This window comes from Macrobrachium rosenbergii, chromosome 2, assembly GCF_040412425.1.
Source record: "Macrobrachium rosenbergii isolate ZJJX-2024 chromosome 2, ASM4041242v1, whole genome shotgun sequence".
Lineage (NCBI taxonomy): Eukaryota > Metazoa > Arthropoda > Malacostraca > Decapoda > Palaemonidae > Macrobrachium > Macrobrachium rosenbergii.
The window spans coordinates 44,518,047-44,544,226 of record NC_089742.1 but is presented as its reverse complement, the minus strand read 5'-3'; the positions used below and the strand labels follow the sequence as shown (position 1 = coordinate 44,544,226).

Below are 26,180 nucleotides of genomic sequence, written 5' to 3'. Positions count from 1 at the left end.
ACCTGATATAGAAAAAATAACGCCAAAGTAAAGTAATCAGTTGTACAGATGTCTAGTCTGAAAATTTCTTAACAGCATTATTTCCCATTCCACCTCAACAATAGAAAACACGCCTTCGTAAGAAAAGCAGCACGTCCTCTGTTTACCTTGGTATCAAGATACTGTATCTCAATTCCGTACCCGTGACCATGATACCTTACACCTGCAGAAGGTACAAATGTCACTTTTTTGTCACCTTGCTGCTGCTAAGTTGCAACAGCGCCTGGCCATGATGCTGACCTACTGCAAAACGTGTTGTCATTGCTCTCCTCATTGTTAACCTTTCTCTGTTCACCTTGGGGCGTTTGATTGTACGTAAACAAAGTACAAAAGAAAAACAAAGCAGTTCTTTTAATTATCTAAGCAACAATGCAGAAACCTTGGTTTGTCTTTGGCCTGGAGGTCTAGCTCTGCGAACATGAGCAAATTAATAGTTTTATGTGAAATTCGTAGAATGTGATATTTTCGATCCTTAAATTCTCGAAATGTTACATTTCTGCTGTTATTACTAAACCTTGCAGTTTAACGCTGTTACATGTTTCAAGTTCTCGTAATTCAACTTTTGTTTATAGCTGCTGCTCGCATTGTTAGACGTTTTATTACCATTCACAATAATCGCCCATCGCTTAAAGCGAAAACAAGAGGCCATCTCCTGCATTTAGCGCCTTTTACTTTAGTGTAATTTAGTGAATTTGAGTGAACTTGTGTTGCATTTTAAAAACTAGCATTTTCAATGTCACGATTAACTAATCATATTCATAGTCGATATCGTTTGAACTGTGAGGATTACTCGTCAAATATTAGTACAGTATTCTATATAAACGTCATTGCAACTTAACTCCTCGATTATTTTCTGTTATGTTGTACATAAAAGCATTATGACATTTCATACGAGAAATAATTCATTTATTGTGCCATTTTATAAACTAAATATTATTAGACAACAATTTAGTAGCAGTGTACTCGTATTTTCTGCAAATTAATTTGACTTTTCCCATTTTTGCATCTTCTATTAGCTTATTTTTTGAAATACCAGGACTTTCTTTGAACATTAGCCTACGGAACCCTTGAAAGCTTCTTTCGCCATTTTGTTAGCAATACACGTTTCAGCACCAGCCAAGTTTCTTCTTCTTTTAACGTGCTTTTTCCCCATTTTTGTATGGGGGTTAATGGGGGACAATTGTGGGGTGCTCCCTAACAGTATTGTCAGGCATTAGAATTCGGGGAGTGACATTCTTTTACCAAATCTGGTCCAGCTTTTCCTCACTGCGGTATCCTAACTGATTTATTAGTTTGTTCCTATCAGCAAAGTGACTCCAATATGGTTATCTCAGATCTTGTACCACAGACGATTTCTAAATGAAGAGATTTGTACTGCCCACTCGCCATATGCTGAACTGAAGAAAGCTGTGTGAGAACTGTTGATGTTTTTCTTGTGCTGATGTTGGCTTTGGAACCTCTATAATCTTACTGCATTGGTTCTGATATTGCCAAAAATCTTATTCACTTAAATATTTTAAATTCCATCATAAGCTTGTCAGTCCATCAGGCCGCTTATCATAAAAGAAATGATACAAGGTTTTTAGAAGGAAAAAAATGTAGCATCGTAAAGAATACAGTACTCGAAATATGTCTACATAATAATGTGCAGCGTGTATTCAAATGCACTCCATGTTTGCTCTTGCTGTCATCCAGCTCACCTTTGAATAGTATGCAGAATGAAGGTACTGTACCTTGGTGTGAGCTATAGGATATGTAACACTACAGTACTGAAGTTGGGACTTGATGTCTCGACCCTCACTTATCGCCTTTTTTGATGGTGTAGGCTAGGCACACTAATAGCAGTTATAATACACAATTCAAGATAACTAGATGTTATAATACACAAATAAAGAAGAAACCTTAGATAGTTTAGCTTGAATAATTTTTTGTACTTTTTTGTTCACTTGCTTAATGAATTCGTAGAGCAAAAGGAAAGTGATAAAAAGACAGTAATTGTTTAATATTTAATAAGAATATATTCCCATTCCCAACAGTTAACCAGTAACAAGAGTACTGTATATATATTCAGTATACAGTATAACCATTGCAATTTATGCCTAACTCTTTTTTTGTCATTCAACTGCATATGTCTTGTACAGTTTCGTAACAAAATTCTTCTATAAAAGTTCCTTGCGTTGTAACCTACTTTAGTTCAATATGGAAACTTTATTTCCTGATGTTTTACAGTCACACAATCCCATTACAGGTGTCTTCCTCACAACATCCTAAGTACGGTTCTGTAAAATGGCTGGCTGCAGCTGCATGCTTTTTATTCTACACACCTTGATTGCTATGGTTAGTCATGCAGTTTTTAACAGATAAAAGTTGGAAAACATCACATACACATACAAGTATCACGTCTACTAAAGCAGATCCTATTCTTAGAGGTAGTTTGCCCTATGAAATGATACTCAATATCATCTAATACCTCCTCCGCACAATGTTCTATTCAAAAAGTTTTGCATCCACAAAAATGGTACATATCTAGTTAAATTGTTTGACAGGGTCATATAAAGAAAAGAAAGTTTTTACCTAGAGGTTAAAAAGAAGGAAAGAAGAGCATTCTACTTGTGTCAAAAGGAAGTGGGAGGAACCTTTCTTCTCAAGTAAGGCAGGGATGGGATGGGGGAACCTGGTCACTGTCATCAATGACACCACTTCGAAATGGTCACTAGGTATTACAGTAACTGCCTGAATATGTGCATGTCCTACCCGTTTTCATTTTAAGATTGCATTTATTTACATGGTACTGCATGACATACTCACTGCCTTTCATTTAATGTTTTCTCCCGCACTGAAATGTTTAGGAGATTAATTAGGCTGGTTGTCTCTTTTCAGGGTATTTTAAGCGCTGATAGGCAAAGGAAAGTTATAGAACTCTTAATCATTCCAGGGAAAGGTCTAACTAAGGGCAAAACAAGATGCAGGGTATAATTTAAAAAATCAAACAGTGTTTCATATGAAAATTAAATTTTTTGAGTCCTGTGGAAAACGAAGAAAGAGTAATAATGGAAAAATAGTCAGCCCTAATATCTTAAACGAGAGTCTCAGGCTAAGTAACCTGAGGACAAGACAACAAAAAAATAGGTTTTTCAACTCAGATTGAACAGTTTTACCTGAAGCATCAAAAATATAATCTGTGAGTGCATTATATAGGGACTGGAATGCTAAAAACTTAACAAACACCATTTTCAGTCTTGTTACTCTTTGGATGTATTATACTTGTGCTTATTTATGTGATAATTTGAGAGGAAATCTCATAAAACTTATTCATTGCAGAGTATGATGTTCCAAGCCCATTTAGGCTAATTTTTTGTTCTCAATGGTCTTCCCCTCTATACCACTCTTGTGCCACTATGTATTTATTTTTGTATTGAAGACTACCGTAACCCTCATGTAGGATTAATCTGCTTTGATTTGTTGTTATATACTTCAATATTTTACAAATCTTACGACTTATTTGTTGTGATGGGAATCAGTGATGTCACATAAGGTAATTGTTTACAGGAATTTCCGTGTTTGATATGATATATGACATGGCTGCCTTATCTGCATCTTCATTTCCTTTAATGCCCACATAATCATTTATACCATCTTCTTGTATTTTGCCGATGGAGTACTTGATCTGTTGGGTAGAGGAAGTTTTTCACCTTTTGACTTTTTCCAAAATAATAATAATAATAATAATAATAATAATAATAATAATAATAATAATAATAATAATAATAATAATAATGAGGGGGAGGCAAGATGCAACCAGAACCCCACTCAATAAATACCACCCAGTCGATTAGGATGACTGAGAGAGACAAAAAATTGAAATAAAATAAAAAATAATAATAATAATAATAATGCTTCTAAAAACTTGCCAAAGTTCTTAACAAAATTTCTTTTAAGGGACTCATTTATGAGAATTGTCTTTCACATAAAATATTTCATTTTTAGAACTGTATTGTGAATTGTACATTCAAGTTTTGGATCATGTGGTTATCCATAAAATAACCAAAGTTCAAATGACTGCGACCATTCTGAAGGCGAGATATTGTCGTCCATAATCTTATGATTAGTTTAATCTGCTTCAACTGCTTACTGTTGGATTCAACATTCCATAAAGCTTGTCATTCTTTCCTAGTGTACTGGAATACCAATGCTAATTACTAATTTATAGGAATGGCAATGTTTGCTCAAGTCATAACAGACACACCTTTTGGTTACTTTGTCAGCATAATTTTTTCCTGCTTACATGAGTAAGGGTCGAGCACATTGGAATATTATTGCTGGTATGGTGGTTATGGTGTCTAAGAATTGACATTAGAAGTACAATACTGTATGATAATCTATTATTTTTTCAGGACTCAGTCTCAGTTTCACTTCTATCCAAAATTGACTATAATGTACCTGTCCCTGTTTGCCCTTCTGCCCAAAAACTTTTAAAGGAGTTTCAGTGAAATTTTGTGGAGTGGGAGGTGGGTCAAAGGAGAGTTTATTAAATTTTGAGAGGATCCGGATCCACCTGCAGATTGTAATTGTTTGGAGTTTGTAGAAATGTGGACTATCCAAGTGCTTGGTATGTACCTACTGATTGTCACTGCAGCTCTAAATTATCAGTATTGTCAGAGACGAATTCCCCTAATTGGAAGCTGACAACTATTAATTCAAAATGAGAAAAAGAAACATTGTATAGCTGACAACTAATAGAAACACTAAATGGCTAACTAAAGTAAAACATCAGTGATTAGTTAGCCTTCAGTAAATTCTATGGGTATATTAGAATGCTGTTTTACTTGCCTTATTTAAAATAACCATAAAGACTGCCTTCATACTTACACAAAAAACAGTTATCATTATACTGTACATGGAACTGAGGAAGAATTTTCTTCCAAAAACATCTTTTACATAAATACTAATTCTGAATTTTATGGCAGTGTCATAAGTGAGTAACTTTATTCATATCACAGGTATTCCAAATTGAATGATTCCAAATCATACAGTCGCTCAAATAAATTATGAGTACTGTAGTGTTATGGGTACAGTATTGAAGCATCTATCTGTCACTCACTGATGTTTAAGAGGCATTGGTGTTGCGTTGATGAGAGATTTCATGAAAAATATAAACATAAAAAAATTGTCCACACTATTAAGAAGGTTATTTTTTCCATGCTTTCCGCACCACTAACAAAAAACATTCCAGTGACACAATGCAATTCCTTTACGATCCCAAATATAGAGTACATACTGTAGTGAATAAATGATTTGTGGCAGGTGACTCATTAAGAACTTTAATAAATAGTAGGAGAAGCAAGTCAGTAAACCCTTTAATAGATAGTGGGAGAAGCAAGTCAGTAAACTCTTTAATAGATAGTGGGAGAAGCAAGTCAGTAAGCACTTTAATAGTAGTAGGAGAAGGTAACTGGTAGTCAGCATTCCCTGTAAGATGTGTGTGACATGGGAAAAGTTTCACAGCTTCCTATTTTGCTTACCAGGAAGGAGGAAGGTCTTTTATTTGGTAATACTAATGTAGTTCCATTGACCTTAGCTTATTAGCAATAAACTGAAAGACTTACAGAGAGAAGCGGGAAAAGGAGAGCATATTAAGGTAAGAGAAACTTGCAATATGTAAAGAGTTTTTAGCAAGAGGGATTATTTTTATGCCTTAAAGAGAATGGTGGCCAGTAAAGTCATTACCCAATCTTTGGAGAAATCCTGAATAGGCTAAAATTACTGAATAACTAAAGCTAGTATTATAAGTGTATACAGACATAACTACATTAGCTACCTGCCACACATTAAGTCACCATGAGATCATATAGAGCAGGGGTTCTTAACCTTTTGATGATTCCAGACCCCCAATGGATTGTCCAATATGGTCCCATACCCCCTTCACTTGACTGTCGAAATAATTATCACCAATCCTATTATTTGCCAGTATGTCTTCCAAATATGTCAATAGCTTGAATTTCATGTACTTTAGATATGGATTGCCAGGAATAGAACATAAGCATTGATAACTTTATTATATTTTTTAGTGAAAGCAAAATAAAGTTACAGTCCATTAAATAAAATAAATACCAGTACCCAGAGATCGAGTCCCATACCCCCAGCATTTGGTTCCCATACCCCCAAGGGGTATGGATACCTCTGGTTAAGAACCCCTGATATAGAGCAATAACAAATAAGGTGTTCTGTAAAACTAGGATCAATTTCATTAGCTGCTGCTGGTAGGCTCTGAAGGAATAGCATTCCTAATAGTCTAGACATAAATAATCATCAGTAACTAATATTGCTTAGAGGGTTAGTATAAAATTCTATTGTTGTTATGACTTTGACCTACATGTTAAGTCTTGGCCACAATGCCAAGAACTCTTGAAATGAACTCTGCAATTAGGAAGACCAAATGGCGTATGTTATCAAGATACAGTACATATTGAATATTATTCATTAGAGTACAACATTCACATAATGGAACTGCCTTATATAAATTTCCTTGAACTTGACAATGGCATACCTGAAGCTGAAACTTCAAAAACATTATGATGATCATAATACAAAAAAATATCATATGACCCAATAGCTTATTACACAAGTCCCATCATATCTACATTACTAAATCTACCTATGGACAAGTTTCAAAATCAAGCCTACTAACAAGAATATCATTTTAAAGAGAGTTACAGTTCATTCATTAGTAGAAGTGCAATATTACAAAGTGCATAAGTTCATCCACACGGAATGTAAGGACTTGCTTGATAGTTTTTGGCATTTGCCTAATTTGATGACTTGGAAAAGTCCTCTAAGCTGTACATTTCTGTGATAATTTGGCTTGTGCAACAAGTAAATATTGCTGAAAGTGCAACAACTGCTAAAAATTTATACAGTACAGTACATTATTACAATTTTAGCCTATGTTATTAGATTACTAAGCACTGTAAGTTTCATTTATCCTATACAGTTCTATGGCTACCTTTGTTTATCATTACACTTACAACATTTGGAATTGACACAGTACTTTAACATCACAGTCTGTGCAAATAAACTCCACAGTACCTTTAGATGAAAAAAAAAGTGCTCTTAACAAATCACTTACATGATAACAACAAGGTATCCATTGTGCCTATAATCCAGTACTCTCCATCTCATGACACAGTGCTTCCAAGGATCAATGGAAGATGGAAATGCAGTAAATTTTAAAGTATTTCATGCAACTGAACATGCATCCATATACTACATGGCTCTACATAATGGTCAAAGTTAGGCCAAATAATTGTTTCATACTGAACATCTCTTCAGCTTAAAAAAAAAAAAACCAGCTGAATGAATAGGAATACTGTAGTGAATATGAAATTTTGTCTACCAAAATGTAGTGAAACAAGGCTGAAATGTCAAAAGTATATCATTTATCTGTCAGCTTGTCAAGCAATGAATCACCAAGAGAAAAAAGTCAATTAATAGACTGCTAAAACAATTTAGAAAGAAAACGATTGTTCTTGTAGTATCGCAGCAGTACAGCATGGGAGTGATGCCTTGTGCTATGTGTTGCAATACAATAAAATAACTTAACCAAAGCATTGTCATCTTCCTTTCAGTCTAACATTATCAACGTAGCCAATTCAAAAATATAATTTGCCATGTCATCATATATAACAATTAATATATTTTCTGATAAAAGTCTACTTTAGGTGTGTACTAATATATATACAGTATATATATATATATATATATATATATATATATATATATATATATATATATATATATATATATATATATATATATATATATATATATATATATATATATATATATATATATATGGTATATGTATATGTACTGTATATATATTCAAGTATATAATAATGTTTCTGTGAAAGGCTTTAAACATGGATTATTCTAACAATAGACAAGATCACATTCAACACTGGTATTGTTTATTGTCCTACCACATAGATGTATAAGTTTTAAAAAAGGTTCTATGATTTAATACTTGCAAAAAGGGAAAATAATTATTGTTTCAATAAAATGAAGTTAAAAAAATTCAGTAAACATGATTTATCTGGAGTAAAATCCATGCTCAAAATTATTTAAGAAAAAGAAGCAAAATAAAGTAGCATAAAATAAAAGTTCCTTGGCCTGGATTGCTCCACAGCCAAGGTCTATATATAACAAGTCAGCCAGAGAGCTGTTCAGTTTTGCTTCTCTTTTGCATATTATGTCATCACTACAATGCAATACTTGATTGTCATTTCCTATCCATACCAAGATCTTCAAGTTCTTTCATTCTCCTTATATTTCTATTTGGTCACAGATGAGTCCATTTTTCTTTTAATTGTAATTCCTGTTGATTACTTATGTGCCTTTTCTCTCTCAAACACACACACACACACACACACACTGAAATGTGAAGGTTTGTTTCTAAATCATTATGAACCATTTTATATGGGTTACATTAGTGTAACCCATTATGATTGCCAGTTTTCTCTCTTATCTTCTCTTGTATGTTTCAAAGCTTTTGTGTGTTAATATGAATAATGTTAGCATGTAGACTTAAGTATGTTTTGAATCTCCAGCACCATCACATAACTGTCACAGAGGATATTACAAAAAATATATTATTTGGGATGAATCTCACCTACTGCTAAAGATAGCTTATATCTCTGTGCAGATAGGCAAGGAGATACTATAAGCTATCTTTAACAGAAGGAAAGTCCAAATAATAAATTTTATTATGAAAATTTATATTTTTCAAAAGCAAAGTGAATTTTTTATGCGAAGACATAGCTCCTAATTAGTCCATTTCTTGCATTCGAAATAGTCCCAGTCATTTTGGTCCCCTTTAAAGGAAACTAACCAGCAGAACCACTTGTATGTGGGTAGATCTTTTGATTTCAGTCATCCACGCATTGGATGCATGAGTTGCGAGACAGCGCATGTAGGAAGCTGGAACCCACATAATAAGTTTATGTATTGGGTTTGTATGATAAAACTGATATTCTATTTAAAAATTACATTTGTTCCACAGAAAAGAGACTGCTTATAAATAGCTCAAATCAGAATTTAGGTGCAAAGAGATTGTCTTTAATAAAAAATATAAATTTTATCAAATAACAGTTCTTTAAAAATTTGATGATTGGTCAAATAGAATACGATATAAGATTCTGAAAGCATGTCAGTAATTGCATTAATGTCTTCCAAAACTTGACGTTTGGTATAGGTTGAAGTTTGTACATGAGAATAAGAAATTTGTAACTTAGTGCTGGCATGCATTCTCTGCAAAGAGAATGCATGGGTTAAAGTGTGTGTGTGAACAATCTGAAGATGAGATAAAAAGACTTTAGTGTGGCATTCTTTTTGGTTCAAGGAATGCCAAAATTCAATGAGGGTTTGATCTGCTTTAATCAGTTATTTGGTTCATTTATTCCAGAAACTGCTGTTTATTAAACATGATAGGTTTTAGAGATGTTAAGTAATCACTGACTTGGATTATTATGTTTGTGAACTCCAGATTGGTCATTTTGACTAGGAGGATTTGCTTGGAAACACCCTGGTGCTGATCTAGGCATCAGAACCCATACCTTCCTAGACATACAGGAAGCTGTGTTTGAAACAGAAACTTGGAATGAAAAAGTAATTCAAAGATTCTTGAGAATGTAATCTCAAAGTCTGGAAGTCTACTGTCTGCTTCAGATCCATCAGGAATTGCTGCAGGTTGAGAGACTCGTGCAACCATAGGGTTCTCCAGTAGGCAACTAATTTAGCAAAGAACAAGAATTATCCATTAAGAATGACATAGGCACTACATCTGGAGATTATATGTTAAAAGTCTGTCACAAAGAGTAAGAAAAGACAAGAAGGCTATAGTTATGGCTTTGGTCTTGGTTTTGGTAACATTGTTGGTTGACTGTACATTTCGGGTCCTGAAGACTTGGGCTGTCTCTGGTCTAGCTACGGCATCAGCCAATGGAACAACTTGATTCTGAAGGCTGAAGTGGTTGTGCTTATGGTCACAGGTCTGTCCATTGGTTCCAAATATTTGTGTGGCTCTGACCCTGGCACACATTTCATCTTTGGTTTACTGGTCTCTCTACTAATGTGTCTCTGGCCATGTTTCTGCTTATACATTTCTGCCTGTAACTCCTGTTGTTTGTGCATTCTGACATAGGTCTAATGTTGGGTTATAGGTGTGCTTGGTAATAGTCCCATTCCTGCATCTGCAAATGAAACTATAATAGAGGCTCTTGGTGTTGTTGTTTTGCTGATGGGACTGAGATCCCAAAAAGTCACTAGCATGGTTCTGACATCATCCCACAGCATATGGCCTCAGTGAGTCAACAAGAAAGAGATGCCATGGATCAGAGCTTTTCATTGGCTTGGCTTGTGAGGGAAAAAAAGGAAGAAAAAATGTGATGGAAGAGGATTTGAATACGATGGAAAACTCAGGTAGTCTAATTTTGAAGACTTTGGTCTATGAAGTCTTGTGGAATTATGTTTTTTATATATGATCAATAAATGGCAGAATTTATAGAATGATGACCATGATAGTAACAAATTAAACAGATCAAGCCCATGTTGGAAAATGGAATACATCATATCAAAAGGAGTGGCTCACACAAACTGTTTTGACTCATCTCATAATCAGTCACTCTCATTGGACCCATGGACATTTGATGAATGGCATGATCCAGCCCTCTTATAGTATACAGAATGTAGAGTAACACTAAAAGTTAAACATATTTACCTTCTTAGTTCAGTCCTTAGTCGAGGTCACTTTTTAATGAACCTTTTCCACAATATTTCATGCCAAAGTTTGTTTTGGCAGATGTTGTACTGACAGATGCACTTCCTGACCTCAACCTCCCCCCCCCTCAAACTCATCCAAGCTTGGGAAAGATAAAAGGTATAATCATGGCTAAGAATAGCAATGAAAAAATATGAACAATACACTCTGTGGAGTCAATCCCTCACAGCAGATTTCTCCTGCACATATTCAGTGTTTTATTATGAGTTTTATAGATGTTGTATGATCACTGTAACATCTATAAAAATCATAGTAAGGCAGGAATGTAATGGGAATATCTCATTGTGATCATGTCATGGTAGTTTCAGCTTTGGCTGCTTTATCATCTTCTGTATTTCCTTTAATGCCTGCGTGGGCAGGAATCCAACATATTTCTTCATTAATATCTTAAAAATATCTTAATATAAGTTGTGAAGTGAAAATTTATTTGTTAGACAAGGGTAATTTTGAATTATAATTTTGAAGGGTTTTTATAGTATTTTAAGAGTTGCAGAAAATGTTAAGGCAATACAGGATGCTCACAAAATTTAGGCAAACCAAGTCTGTTAAAGTGGTACATAGTTAGGTCACTGTTGTAAAAGAACCGGGGTAAAATTGCAGTTCACCTCATCTTCAAAGAAACGTCACATTTAAGAGGAATAAAAGCATAAAATAGAGAATAAGCGAAATCTCCAAGGAGAAAACCAAACAAAGCCCTAGTTGCAAACATCAGAAAAATGACTCTAGCTGGCTGCCTGAGACCACAGGATACACCCATGCATGCACAGTTTGTATTACTGGCTGAATGAAAATTTCTTTATGGAGGACTAAAGCATCTGGAACCATTTTATATGCAAGAAATGAGCTAATTGTAAATAATGGGTTTGTGAAACAACTGGTTTTCATTACCCAACTGAAAATTAGATGTACTGTATAGGTATTTTATGTATTTTGGTACACAAGTATATTCATACATATGCAAGAAACTCGTTAGTAAAATGATTTTAATATAATCAGAAAATTGACAGTAAAAACAGTAGTTAATTCATTACATAAATGACACAATTATAACTTTCAACTTCCTGATCATTATCCATCACCTCCACAATTTAATGAGAGAATACAGCAGAATATTTTAGGATGATCAGATTTTTGTAGCTTGTAGGTGTTGATTGTACCAGGACTATAACAAGAATTTACTCAACATCCTCATCAGTTCATCTTTTGGAAATTTGACACACACACAAACCTCCGTCAAAACAGCTAACACTTAGTGAATATAGCAGGAAGACAGACTTTGGTGACAAATCAGTATTCAGTAGTAAATTGCTGTAGTGCCAGTAACATCATAAAGCTGATACATCCTACTACTTACTGCATACTGGCCAACCTGTTGTATATAGATCTTGCCCACAGAAATAAGACAGTCGTGCAGAAGTCTTCATAGCTTAATGTAGCCGTGGATATACTGTACTTTGTTCCTCCAGAACTTGTATGTTGACTTTAAACTCAAACTGGGCTCCAACAAGCCCGACAATGTGGAGCTTATCTGACAATTTTTCCAAGACTCAGTAGGTGTAAGCACTTAGATTAAATAAACAAAATCTTTCTATGATAAATTAAGAAAATATTGTAAATATTAAGAACCAAAGTTTTTTTGTTGCCATGGGTAAGAAAATAAAAAATTACAAACTTGTACACTACCTGGTTCATTATGTATAGTTTTATGATCATCAGGATTTGCTAGATAAGAGCTAAACTTACATCAGTCCCAGAAAATTCATTCTTAAATAATAGCATGTGAATTTTAGGGGATGACTTTTTGAAAGTTTCCAAAATACACAGAAGATTGAGATGAATTTTTGTATGTAAATGTAAAAATATACATTGTAAAAACACATATCTCTTTAACCAAGTCATACAAATTTAAAGCATAAAAGAAAGGCAATGTCTGAACCTGTTAATAGCCAAAGCTCATGATATTCCTAAGTCAAAGCTCCGGTATTCTAAATACCTATGGATTAAGAAGACATTGTAGCTGATTATGGTCTGTTTAGCAATAAAGTCTTTCAGAAATTTCACTCTCCTTAATTCAAGATAATGGCAATTTATCAGTTTATTATGGATTTCAGCCATCCACTAAAATGCTGCTCCATGTTACACTGGGGAATTCTGCCTAGAAATGAAGCATGATACGAGAACTAAAGCAAGACGGATAGTGCCACAACACTGCTTCATTTCAAGTTAACAGTGCACAGCTTAAAGTACTTAAATATCTCAGTCATGAAAATATATTTATATCTACGAAGCAAATTCTGCATTGTAATGATAAACTATTATGCCTTTGGAATCCAATGGCTTTGGCAAAAATAAAATTTTTTATTACAAGAAAACTAATAAATACAGCTGCAATAACAAAGGAATTAAAAGAAGAAAACATAAATTATTATGCAATAACTTTAATAAAAGGAAAATAATGGAAAATCAAAAGGCACTGAGCTCAAAATGAAATAAAGTATCAAAATTTTTTGTGCAAGTATTTACTTCAAGCTCTGGAATTACCTAATACTGATTTAACAAAGGATATTTAAGATTTTACAAAAAATAAAGCACTTATTACATGTCAGATTGTATATAGAGTGCTTCTAAAATGATTCCTTCAAATACATTATTGAAAACTTTGGTATGGCAATGATTTCCTCTTATCATTATGTCATAATCTACAACGTATATAATCTGTATTATGATACAGTATTACTGGATACACCACTTGCAATATAGAAAAAGCTGTAGCATGGTAAGGTCGGACGGTGCTAGGTGAAGAGCAATTGCTTGCTTTAATAAAATTATTTGAAAACATTATGCAGACTGGCCAGATATTAACATTATCACTAAGATCATACAGTAAGTGTAAACGGTAAAGATTTGGCAAGTGTTACAGTGTTAAACTTATAATTTGTATAAAGTTAGAAAAAGTGATAATTCAGTACTGGATAGCTGCAAATTGCCTATATGTACATCAGACCATTCAAAATACTAAAAAAATAAAATTACACACTTATGAAATACATATATGAGGGCACACCATACACAGTACATTTAACAGTGGGAGGATGGTCATTGTGCGGCTTTGTACCACAGAGGAATGTTTATCAAGTTGGGAAACCTTTGTGGATAATATGGAAAAGTGGATCCACATCATAACAAAACATTATAAACAGTATTTTTAATTTCTACTGAATGGGAATGGTCTCTACTTACATGGCTGTGCCTATGAGCTATAGGCAACAAACAGCTACTCAGTTTAACCATTACAGTTGACAGCATATTGAAACAAGTCAAACGCTCAGTCAGTATACAATTAAACATTTAGAAAAGAGCATAAATATTTACTCAACAACAAAAAAATTGTGTATGACAAAAATAAACAGTATATGTATAAAAAGATTTCATATTTGCAGCAAGCATTATAAATCAGACTTGATTAAAGCTGCAAGCTTTTCATAGAGAAGTTACAAAACTTCAAAATTAAAGCTGTTTATATAGAATGTTCTTAAGAAAAAATAATTACAAATACTGTATGAATAAGCACCACAAATATCATCAATTGTTTAAAAACCAAGAGAACAACAGTGAAATGGAAACAAGAAAGATGCTCAGGCAAATGAAAATCAGAACCTGTTATGTCATTTAAGAGTAAAAAGGTAAATATGCCAATTTAGTCTGAACAACTTGTGGTCTAAATGATACAATATTTATCTTTCTTGTACTAATGTTCTGAACTTTGTATCTGTACAATAGTTACTGAGATATCTATACTGTATTATCAACCATCACCTTGTATTAGATACAAAACACAATACTCCCTAACAAACAGTTCTATCAGCCTAAAATATTACCATTACTACAAAATAATATATCAATAGTACTATTATCAGCTTTTAAAATATAACCACCAAATAACTTACCAATGTTACACAGGGCAGATGGAAATGTAAATATACAAGTTGGTTATTTGGCCGTTCAACTTTTGTGAATATTAGTGTCTAATATCACTCTGATTGGACACTTGATTTCTTTCTGACTTTATTAAAACAAATCATGAGCTCTTACAACTCACTCCAAGTGAACCTTCAGATACCAAATGAATATAATCAAAATATCTTTAAAAAAGCATAACATTAAAAACATCCCTTGATTTCATCATTCTTTTACAATAATCATATACAGGTATAAGAAATGTTGTACACTACTAAAATTGTAAAATATTTTCTGCAATGGAAATGTTATATTTGTTCAAATATGGGTTGCCTACACTATTTTACTTGATTTGCTTTTAGTGAGAGATGACCCACATGCTGTCAGTGGAATTTACATAAAACAAATATCATATACAATAACAGTTATTACCAACCATACATAAATTTATTCATAAGTTCCTTACAATCATACAAACCATATGCTGTACTGTATATCAAAGATAGCATTTGATATCCAGTGATTATCTGCAATATGACTGGAATAACATGACTGATCCAGGAATCTTGGTAAAGAAGGTAGACAAGAAGAATACAAATACACTAACTATTTATAATACTGAACTAAACCCTGCTTAAGAAGAGTTCAACTTAGGTAGCTACAGTATGAGTAACAATAAATAAAAGTGATTCTTCACTTATTACGATTAACTGGCACAACACAGTGTGGCTTTTGGCTACGTGTTGACTGTGGGAAGAAATAAATAGACATAAAATAAATATAATCTAAAAAAAAGCAGCTATAAATATCTCAATACAGTAATATATTAAACAATCTCCTTGCCCTCTTACAGAATGAATAGGAATATATCCTTTAAAAGGAATAACACTATGGTATAAACACTTCATTTACCATATGCTGTATATAACAAAAATGGCAGGAAGGGCAGCTAAAATGCAATATTTAGAAGTTTTGTTTTTCACAAATATAAACCTTGATGTCTGGTAAGCACATTTTTACCAAATGCTGATAACATACTTAAAATAAGTGAATAGGCAATTCATGTAAGGTAAGACTTCCCTGACCTGTGGAGCCCCCTCCTTTCATCTGCTGCACTAGATCACTTTATTACTTTCCTACAACTTTCACGAGGTTGACACCAGCTTGAGTACTGCTGTTCACAGAAAATCCTTGGTCACACCAATGTTCAGCAATTGTCTGAGTGTAACTGGTACCTTCAGAGGTAAGGGAGACAAGGGCTATCCAAGTAGTCTAGGCATCAAGCCTGCCAAAACATAATGAGCTTATCTTGCTGATTCAGTCTACCAGTTATTGTCAGGCTGAGAGATATCAGTGTTGGGAGGCAATTATTTGGAAAAAATAAATCCACATTAACTTGCTTTAACCACTCAGATAATACGCTGACAAAGTACATGTTGAACTGAGCAATGATACACAATAAGAGAATACTGCCTAATGATGTACTAATTATGATTCTGTCATGCTTACAATGATAAATAGTGCCAGGTGGGGGAATTATCTAATTGGAGAATGAAAATTAATATCAGATATACAGAATAACATTGTACTGTATTAGAAAACTCACAGAATTAAATTAATATAAAAGTATAGTTTAAAAATGTAAGCACCTTGAAGAAGATTATGGTAACATAAGTGTGCATTCAAACAAAATAAAGTGATGACGTTGTTCATGGAGAAGCTGTTGACACCTCAATACAAAAACTTCCAACAGACATGCAGAGGACTTGGAACTTGAATACTGTGCTACAAACAAGTAAATGTTGTATTAAATGTCTATGCCTAAGATGAAAAGGATGAGTAACTGGTTAAACACTTAAAAATACCCCACATCGGTGAAAACTCCAATAAAATCTACATTAAAACAAGTTTCATTAATGTTTCCAACTCAATTGTTGGAATAAAATAGCCTAAAATGATTATGCTAACCATGTAAGTTAGCAAGACTTACATTAAGAAATACGTAGCACTAAATATGCTTGTTTCTGTTTGGGACTAAGACTCCAAAGCAATCTGGTATGGCTGGAGAGATTGGAACTTTCTACATGGGGAGGTTTTCCTCAAGTCTAAACAACCTATATGCATGTTTTAAGTATGTAATCAGCACTCTTTTAAGCCCACCTATGGAACAGCTATGTATTACAGTAGTATGGAGTGACTAAAGGAAAACAGAAATAGGAAAACAGGGAAAAGGAAACAAATATTCTAAGCACAGAGCTCATGACAGACCTAAGTTGTCTTGAAAGGGTAATCATGGAAAATAGAGGCTGGCCTCAAAGCAAGGTAGGAAGGAAGAGCATTCATTTTATTAGTCTTCTGGGTAACTAACAATAAACAGAGAGAGCATAAAATATGCTTTTAGTTGGGGAATATATGTCAGACAACAATCAATAAAACTATACTCTTTTACCAGACAATGTTCAGTTCAAGAATTACATTGGTTGGTCTTCATTTAAAGGCTCCTGTTATCAGTATAGAAGCTTTTACTATTATGCATGAAGAACAACTTTTACAGTATGCCCCACTTCTGATACATCCAGTCTGTTCATATTTCCTAAAACCTAGAAAGTGTTTAATTTTGTCTGTGAGTTAAAATTTTCCCAATTTATCCTGATTATTTAGTAGTTAACCAGACTAGTGAGGAAACTCATTGCCCATTGGGTTGGAAAACTGGCTGCAGAAGTGTTCAAAACATGTAATACTAGTCCTAAGTCTCACAAATAATGGTTTTTCTTTGTAGAAAGAGCACAAGTCCGATAATTTCATATAAATGAATATTATTCTAACATAGTAGCTACAGGCTAATTCTTTATACCTGATAAATCTTGAGTGGTAATGATAGCTTATGCAATTCCAAAATTTTAGAATAGCATTTCAAATTTCTTATTCATGTATAAACCTTATTTGGGAATGGGACATTTCAGCATATCCCATTTGGCGTAGCTGATTCGGCGTGGCTGATTCAGCGTAGCCCTTTTGACGGCGAGTTTTTACGGCGGAGGGTCGTTTTGGCGTCAAATTAGTAACTTGTCGTTGTAATGAGAGAAAATTTATCAAAACCAGGCACAGTTCCCTTGTTTGGCTTGTTGTCATTAACTCTCTCTCCCTCTCACATTCGTCATAGTCAAATTAGCTATTCTACTTGTAATTGTTTTAATTGCCAAATAGTCCAATTAGGGCTGAGCTAGAAACTGTCATAGAGGTCGAAGCTCAGTTTAACTTCAAATTTTTCAGTCGTCTAAACTGTATCATTTGAAATGGCATCAAATATTTTATCAAAACGTGGAAAAAACAAAGTGATACACGATGGATACCTTTTTATTTTTGATGCAATGAGCAAAAGTGATCCTGATTACAGTTTTGGAGTTGTGAACATACAAGATCGATGCAAAGTGAGATTGCATATGAAGGATGGAAAAGTTATTTGCCAGTTGAATAAACACAGCCATGAAGCATCTGCTGCAAAAATAGAGGTTGAAAAGATAAAAACAAGTGTTAAAAAAAGAAGTGCTGAAACTCTCGAGCCACCAACCGTTGGGGTAAATGAATGGTTGGCTGGCGCATCTCAAGCTAGTTTAGCCTTAGCTCCAGATTTGCCTGCAATGCAAAAACTTAAAGCAAGGAATAGAAAATTATTAAACAAGGCACAACCTAACCCATCTGATTTGGAGCATTCAGTTTTGCCCGAGTCTTATACATTACTGTATATGTTTCCCAACTGGGTGTGGAAGAGAAATTCCTACTGGGAGACACCGGAGAATGCAATAATAGGGTACTGCATTGGTATTTGGAAGAATTAGCTTGCTGCAACATTTAGTCTACTCAGAAATTTGGTTTGCTGATGGGACTTTCACTCTCTCCCCTAGTCTTTTTCATCAGGCGTATGTTATATCGGCTAAGAAGCGTGAAGGAGTTTTTCTTATAGTTTATGCTCTGCTTCTTAACAAACAAAGAGTAACTTATTTTTGTTTATTTGAGTTACTTAAAACCATCGAACCTATTTGAGACTGACTTCAATAATTTGTGACTTTGAACAAGCTGCCATTCATGCTATGCAAGATGCATTTCCCACCGTTCGCATTAAGGGTTGCTTTTTCCATCTAGCCCAAAACATGCACAGATTTTCATTGGGTTTGTCAAATCATTATAAAACTGATTCTGACTTTGCTTTGTGGGCATTCGCTTTCATTCCATTAGAAAAGATGGATGAATATTTGGATACATTAGCAGCAGTTCTTCCTGATGAACTAATAGCCATGTTTCATTAGTTTGAGGATACTTATATTGGAAGACTGAATAGGCGTGGAAAAGCAAGGATGAACCCAATTTTCACTCCCGAGATATGGAACCTTTATGAACGAACTCTAAACAATGAAGAACGGACCAATAATCACGCTGAAGTGGCCAATCAACATTTGCAATATGAGCTTGGGATGCACCATGCCACAATCTGGAAATGTAAGACAGTGGCGTCGAAATGTTCTGATGCCTTAACAGCTACGCTGAATAGTCCAATTATTTCTCTGACGTCGAATCGGCCACGCCGAATCAGCTGCGCCAAATGGGCTACACTGAAACGTACCAAACCCACCTTTTTTTAGCACCAAGCCTATAACCTATAGAGTAAAAGCCTTAATTTTTAAAACAAATTCATTACCTGCACCATGTTTCTCAGTATCACTAGTCTAAAAGAACTTGGGTAAAAGTGATCGTATACAACAATGAATAAGAGAATATGAATACACAGCAGCAGTGAAAAATGTCAGTAATCATACATGAACATACTTGCAAAATCCACACTGCCTCAACCATTTCGAGGGGCAAAGTAAAAAAAAAAAAAAATTGAAAGTTCCGAGTATTGTATGAGTATTTTACAGGTGAGTAATGATGTGTTGCAAAACTAGCATAGAAAAATAAAATGAAGGAACTTTTCATTGAAAGATGGAATTCAACTCTTACAACCCCAAAGAATATACTTAAAGCACCAGAATTCTTTTAGAATTAAACAAAATTTAGTTTTACAAGGGGTAAAACCTTTTTCAGAGTGGCAATCAAATAACTTTACATACTTGTGCAATATTCAAACAGCAGTACCATTTGGATATTAGAAGGTTAAAGCTAAAAATATTAAAAGCAATCTGACTTACCAAGAATGTTTCAGAAACATAATACAAACTAAAAGTATAAAGCTTTATTCCACTCTTCCCTTATGTAGAACAGAATGATATGGAATACTATTGGTAATAAATAATTGGAATATATATTTCAAATATCCTAGGTTATTGCCTACCTTTGTTTGGTTTCACATCCCAATCACATCCCTTGGTCATAAAAGCTGGTTCAAACCTTAGGAACAAAATATCAAGTAAGAGAACTATTGCTATATCTGTTCCAGTACCAAAATATTTTGGAAAGATAATGTCATTTTCCTTCATGAAGCTAACTCATGAAGCTTCTAACAGGGGACAAGAGACCTAACACAGTTCCCTGGAATTTAATAATCAGTGAAACAATTTATGGGATACAGTCTTTACCTTGTGTGTAATTTGGTGGTGTTTCCTATTGCCTGAACCAATATGAAAAATGATTAACTTATGATATTTAAAAACCTGCAGTAGGGTTCTGAAGAATAATATCCACGCACTCTCAAGAAATATGAAATATTTCTGAGACTTTTTACTGTACCTCACATCTATAAATAAAATGGTGTATCACTTGACTATTCATAAATTTCCCATATAAGAACTTGCAAGATTTATTTCCAAATCAAACGACTGGTCAATGTGCTCAAAGAACTGAAAGGAGATGGAGCTTTAAGTGCCTAAGCAACAGTACTCTAACATAATATTGGTGAAATGATAAACATCTGTTCAAAATATAAACTGAATTAAATTTTTCATAGCAAATATGATAAATACCAGTGCCTGTTTAATAACCAACCTGATCTTAGATGCAACTAAATTATATAACCTCAAGAAAGTTCAAAATGAAATGCATGCACCAACGACTGGAGTAAAACTTCATTATCATATGGCCCTGAATAGAGCATTTTCAAAATTCAAAGGGCATTGTAACAAATGACATTCCTGTGTAGATGGAATAAGAATGTGTTGTCATGAAGCTGAAAAATCCTTCGGGCAATAACAAAGGCATAAACTAGATTTTTTGTCTTTACCAAAAATGTTGTTAATTATAAGTAGTCATTTAAGTAAAGTGTAGCACTCAGTAATTAGTTCTGTCACTATAAGTTGTGTCACTACACTAGTAAAGGAAAAGGAAACCTTCCAAGGTCTGATCAGAATTGTTGATTTCCCTCTGTGAGTACTACTGGACAACTTCAAAAACTTCAACTTTCTCATTATTTCAGCTTATTTTCTATATCTACCAATAAAACTTCTTAAATATTTTTTCCTATCCTTGAACATGGGTAACCAACAATTTTCCCAGGGATGTAATTACCACAAATTCCTTTTCCTATTATCCCAGCCCGAGAAGAACCCTAAAAGAGTTCAGAGGTCTGGTTAAACAAATCATTTATAACTAACTAACTCCTTTTCCTATTCCACATCTTTGTATGTTCTATCTTAAATCATTTCTTGTCAACAAAGCTATACCCCAAACATACTTGGAGCATCTTATTTCCAAAGTGCTTCACCTATTTATTGAAGTAAACATGAGAACTAGTCTCCATACATTTGACTGGTGCATCCCCTTTCTAATCAGTAATAAAGAGTGTGACTCTTGAAGGACCTCTACATCCCTGTCACCAGGTAGTAATTCTTTTCTCTAAAACTTGCTTTAGGTCTCCATATTTATCTACATATTAAATTTTACACTGGCACTAATTTTCAGGCATTTTTAAAGACAACTTGTAAATAGACAAAAACTGTGCTCTAGCATATAATATGAGACAAGTTCCACTGGAATAAAACCATGTGGTTCATGGTCTGCTGTATCTCCAAATATATTACCTGCAACAGTCCCAGTAATATTAGCCAAACAAGTGTTGAATTATTGTAAAACAATAAGAACAGACAGTGACATTTCTGAGGTAAGGCAAGATTCCCTCATGATGTCGATGAGTATTAATTTCTAAATACCGGTTTTGGTAATTAGGTAGACAAAACTAAAACATCACCATAAGTGACTAGGAAAATGCAATGAACACATGCTTCTTATAAATTAACATGACTCCCAAAATTCCAGGATCAGCCATTGTTTACCATATTGACTTCTGCATTCTCCAATCTCCAAACAAAACATACATTACAAAGGTACACCTATTTCTTCTTAAAAGGTAATTTCAACTTGTGATTCCTATAAAACAATCATTCTAAAACAAACCAAAGGCTAAATTATGTTTTGCATAAGATTTTACACAGCCATGAGAGAAAGGGACATATATGTCAGTATAGCATTTGTTCCAAAAGTAACATTTTAATTGCATATTTTATTTACCCTTTATCATTCGTAAAACATATCCTTTGTTACTAATCTTCTGGCAAAAACAATACAGGAAAAAAATTGCCCTGCTTCAACCCCACTGTAGTTGTGGAAGAAAAGGAAAATTATTCTTCTGGTGCTGGCTCAGGCTCTCCCTCAGGCGCTGGCTCAGGCTCTCCCTCGGGTGCTGCCTCAGGCTCTGCTTCAGGTGCTGCCTCGGGCTCTGCTTCTGGCTCTGCTTCAGGTGTAAGAGGGGATGAAAGTTCATCTTCCTCATCAATGACAGTGACACTATATAATGCCTTCTCCTGTCGTAGATTCTCAATTAGCTGCAGAAGGATACATGAACATAAATGGTAATATTTGTTTTATGATTATTAATAAGTCAAAAGATATAGTATCATGACTGTCAAAATAAAGATACGAAAGAACTTACTTCATCTGTAGCTATCTGTATTCTTCCTTCAACTTCTGGTGCTAATTTACAGGCCATGTCCTCTAATTCATTAACACTCTCTTGTTTTGCTAAAGCACCACGGAGCCTTCTGGCAGAAGCAGATCTGGAAGTCCAACAGTACTCTATTAGTAAGCTTTTACTGCAATTCTTAAAAGCTGCTGCTTTTAAACAATTTTAGAATTTTATAACAAAAAAACCACTTTACATGTCTTAACTTCTGACCATACACTAAATAAGATTCTTAGGAATTAAATCTGCATTTGTTAGAGCAGGCTACCGGTTGGGCTCAAATTATACCTATGAAATGTCAGTCAAAAGGTATCGTTGGTACGATTATGTGCAAATCTGTTTTGAATGCACAACTAATAAGAGGTTGGGAAGATTATGTGCAAACCTGTTTTTTGAGTGCACAGCTAAAATATAAATTCATTAAAAAAAGAAAAAATCCTTGCTTCTCATGTTCTGTCTAGACAGAAGCTTAAAACTCTAAGGATCATATTACACAGTCTTATTACTTTACTGCACAAGGGATGATGATGATGATGGAGATTAGGTAATTTAACAAAAATACTGAGAGTGAATTCTCACCTCTCATATGGCATGCTAGAAAGAATTTTACTTAGGCATACAAAAAAAAGTCTCTTTTAATACACTGCAACTCTATGAAAGCTGGGTAATGGAATAAGTTGAAAATGCTGAGGATTCCCAAAATTTCTGGAGCTAGTCCTTAAGATTGCCATTTTTGTTAGATGAAATAACAACAGAATGCCAAAGGGTGAAATTATGCAAATTAAATACAATGAGAGGTTTGAAGGCCATGCTCTTATACTGGTATATACACAATATATATACAGTACAGTATAGGAACATTACTAATCATTACAGCATAATCAAGAAAATTGGTAAAGTAACTATATTCATTAAAAAAAGAAATAAAACAAATGAAAAATGACATTAAGAAGCTAGCAGTGTTCAGGAATCAGTAACCTGAACCCCCACCAAAAAAAAAAAAAAAAAAAAAAATAAAATATATATATATATATATATATATATATATATATATATATATATATATATATATATATATATATATATATATATATATATATATATATATATATATATATATATATATATATATATATATATATATATCAGCAACAATTCCAAGTGACATCATAAAGGTTAACTGGGGAGACAAACATCAGGAACACAACTGCACCAGGCAACATCATTACAAGCAATATTCATTCCTCAGAAGCCTATCCAAAACAATACAATACTTAGTCAGAAATTGAGTGCATGTAAAACAATGGTTTACACTTGCACAAAAAACTAATCTAAACAGGGTTATGTTCTTATTTTAACACCACTTAGTAGTACTGTAAAACAACAGAAAAACCAGTAGTACAAATCTGTAAATGCTTTTATTTGCAAAATGTTTAATTTTAAACTGTTCTTGATTTGCCCAATTTATGATTACAGCAAAAAATCAAATGAATTAATACCTGGAAAAGAGAACAAGGTAGTTACTGTCTGAAGAAACCAGAGAGATAAAACTTTGGGTTATTACCTTATTATCAAGGAGGGTATAAAGGTAGAAGGCATAACACTAGGAAAAATTACAATTTTACTTATGAAAATTTTTAATAAAAAAAATAATTCAAGCAAGTAAAATTCAGGTTTCAACCTAGCAACCACACCTTTGGGTTTAAAGGGGAGGTTAAATAAGCCATTACTGTATATATTAATCCTTTAAAAAAGCCACCAACATTTGCTTCTCAGCAATGGTACCTATAAAAAAAGGAAGGCCTGATACACATTCAAAGCTCCAAGTCATTAACTACTCTTCACCACTAAAAAAGATGACTTTCTCCTGCAATTGAAGGAGACAAAATTTAGTAAAATAAATCAAACCTGCTAATTAAAAGTCAAATTAAAGACTTTCTAAAATCACATTGCAGGGAAGTTCAGCAAGATTCTCAGGAATCTCCCAGTGGTATTCTACACTTAATAGTTACAGTAGTCCCTCATTTATCCGTTGTCTCTGTACTTGGCCCTTGATGTTATCTGGAGGGTCCCCAGCAACACAATTTATATTTAGAATATATATATACATTATATAATAATGAAAAACTATGAGTTCTGATGATAGCTAATAATGCATGGGCAGGAGGAGGCAATGGTAGTTCTACTTCCAGTCATAAGCAGTCTGAGAAAGGGGTATTGTGGGAGTGGTAGGCTGAGATAATGTTTCAGGGGATTGGAGAGGAAAGGAAAGCTGAGGGGGCCCTTGTCTGCATGGGAACTTTTATAACTATTATTGGCTTAAAGGCATCAATGTCCCTTAAATGTCAATTAGTTTATTACTTTACTTTTAAGGGGGGAGGTATGCAATTATGGGGTGGGAGGGTGGGAGAGCTGAGTGGGCCTGCTGCATGGGGGCTTTTCTTGCCAAACTATGTCTCAGTCTCTGTATGTATGCATGTATACACTTACACCATGCATGTATGTGTGCATATTTATATGTACATGTATGCTGTTTTACACCCGCAGAATACTTTTTCACAATACTTAAATATTTCCAAAATCCAGCAGGATTCTTGGAAAAACAAGTGATTACAGTAGTTAGTTTGCCACCTATCTAACATCTCCTATGCAATCATGCCATTCAGTTTTTCTAGCAAAAAAGTTGGGAACAGTTTAACAGTCTACTCCAAATAAATACCATGTACTTTATAAGTCTTGATGCTATTTGCTTACATTTTCAAGACTTGCTTTTAACAAAACATAAAATTTTTTGCCAAGCTGAAAGAAGCAACTACTTTAATACAGTACTGTACACTGAAGATAGATTCTATACTTCAAATTACACTGTCAAAAGTCAAGAGACTAGGCAGAGAAGCTCCAAAAGATATGTCCTTATTAATAGTACTTAACTTTAAAGTAAAATAATTGCTATAAATTATTCATTACAGTAATATTAACATTACTTCCCTGTAAATTATATTAACAGTAACTTCCCCTTTGAGATTTACACTGCTGACCTCCAAAACAGTAAGCCAATACATTATCCACTTTGATACAGAGGACATAAAAGGCGAGGAACCATAAGTATAATTGCATATGTTTGGATTCATATTGGGTATGTCTGCTGCACCCACCCCACCAACAGTGAGTGAATGGATTTAACAGTACTGTAATCCTCAATGAGCATGAGGTGATGTGACTTGAACTGCTGACCACTGAAGTGGCAGGCCAATGCTTCCTCCATTTAGCTACAGTAGGCATAAAATGATAGGAACCAGTGGTGCTATGCTTGGATTCGTAGTGGGAACAACTGCACTCCTAACTATGGTTTACCCCCTCTCCCAACTCCACCAGCTTTAGTCCTCTTTCCCAATGAGCCTG

General features: G+C 34.0%; 2 protein-coding genes across 2 annotated transcripts in view; one reads left to right on the top strand and one right to left on the bottom strand.

The window, feature by feature from the left end:
- The window catches only part of LOC136842905 (kynurenine/alpha-aminoadipate aminotransferase, mitochondrial-like), a 654,775-nt gene that overhangs the window by 13,764 nt on the left and 614,831 nt on the right, over positions 1-26,180 (top strand). The window lies entirely within an intron of this gene.
- Positions 13,296-26,180, bottom strand: part of LOC136845931 (mannosylglucosyl-3-phosphoglycerate phosphatase) — a 108,962-nt gene continuing 96,077 nt past the window's right edge. The window contains exons 14-15 of the mRNA XM_067116432.1: positions 22,749-22,872; positions 13,296-22,641 (exon numbers count right to left, since the gene is read on the bottom strand). Of these exons, the coding sequence (XP_066972533.1) occupies positions 22,438-22,641; positions 22,749-22,872 (328 nt within the window). The 3' untranslated portion in view covers positions 13,296-22,437. The remainder of the gene's footprint in view (positions 22,642-22,748; positions 22,873-26,180) is intronic.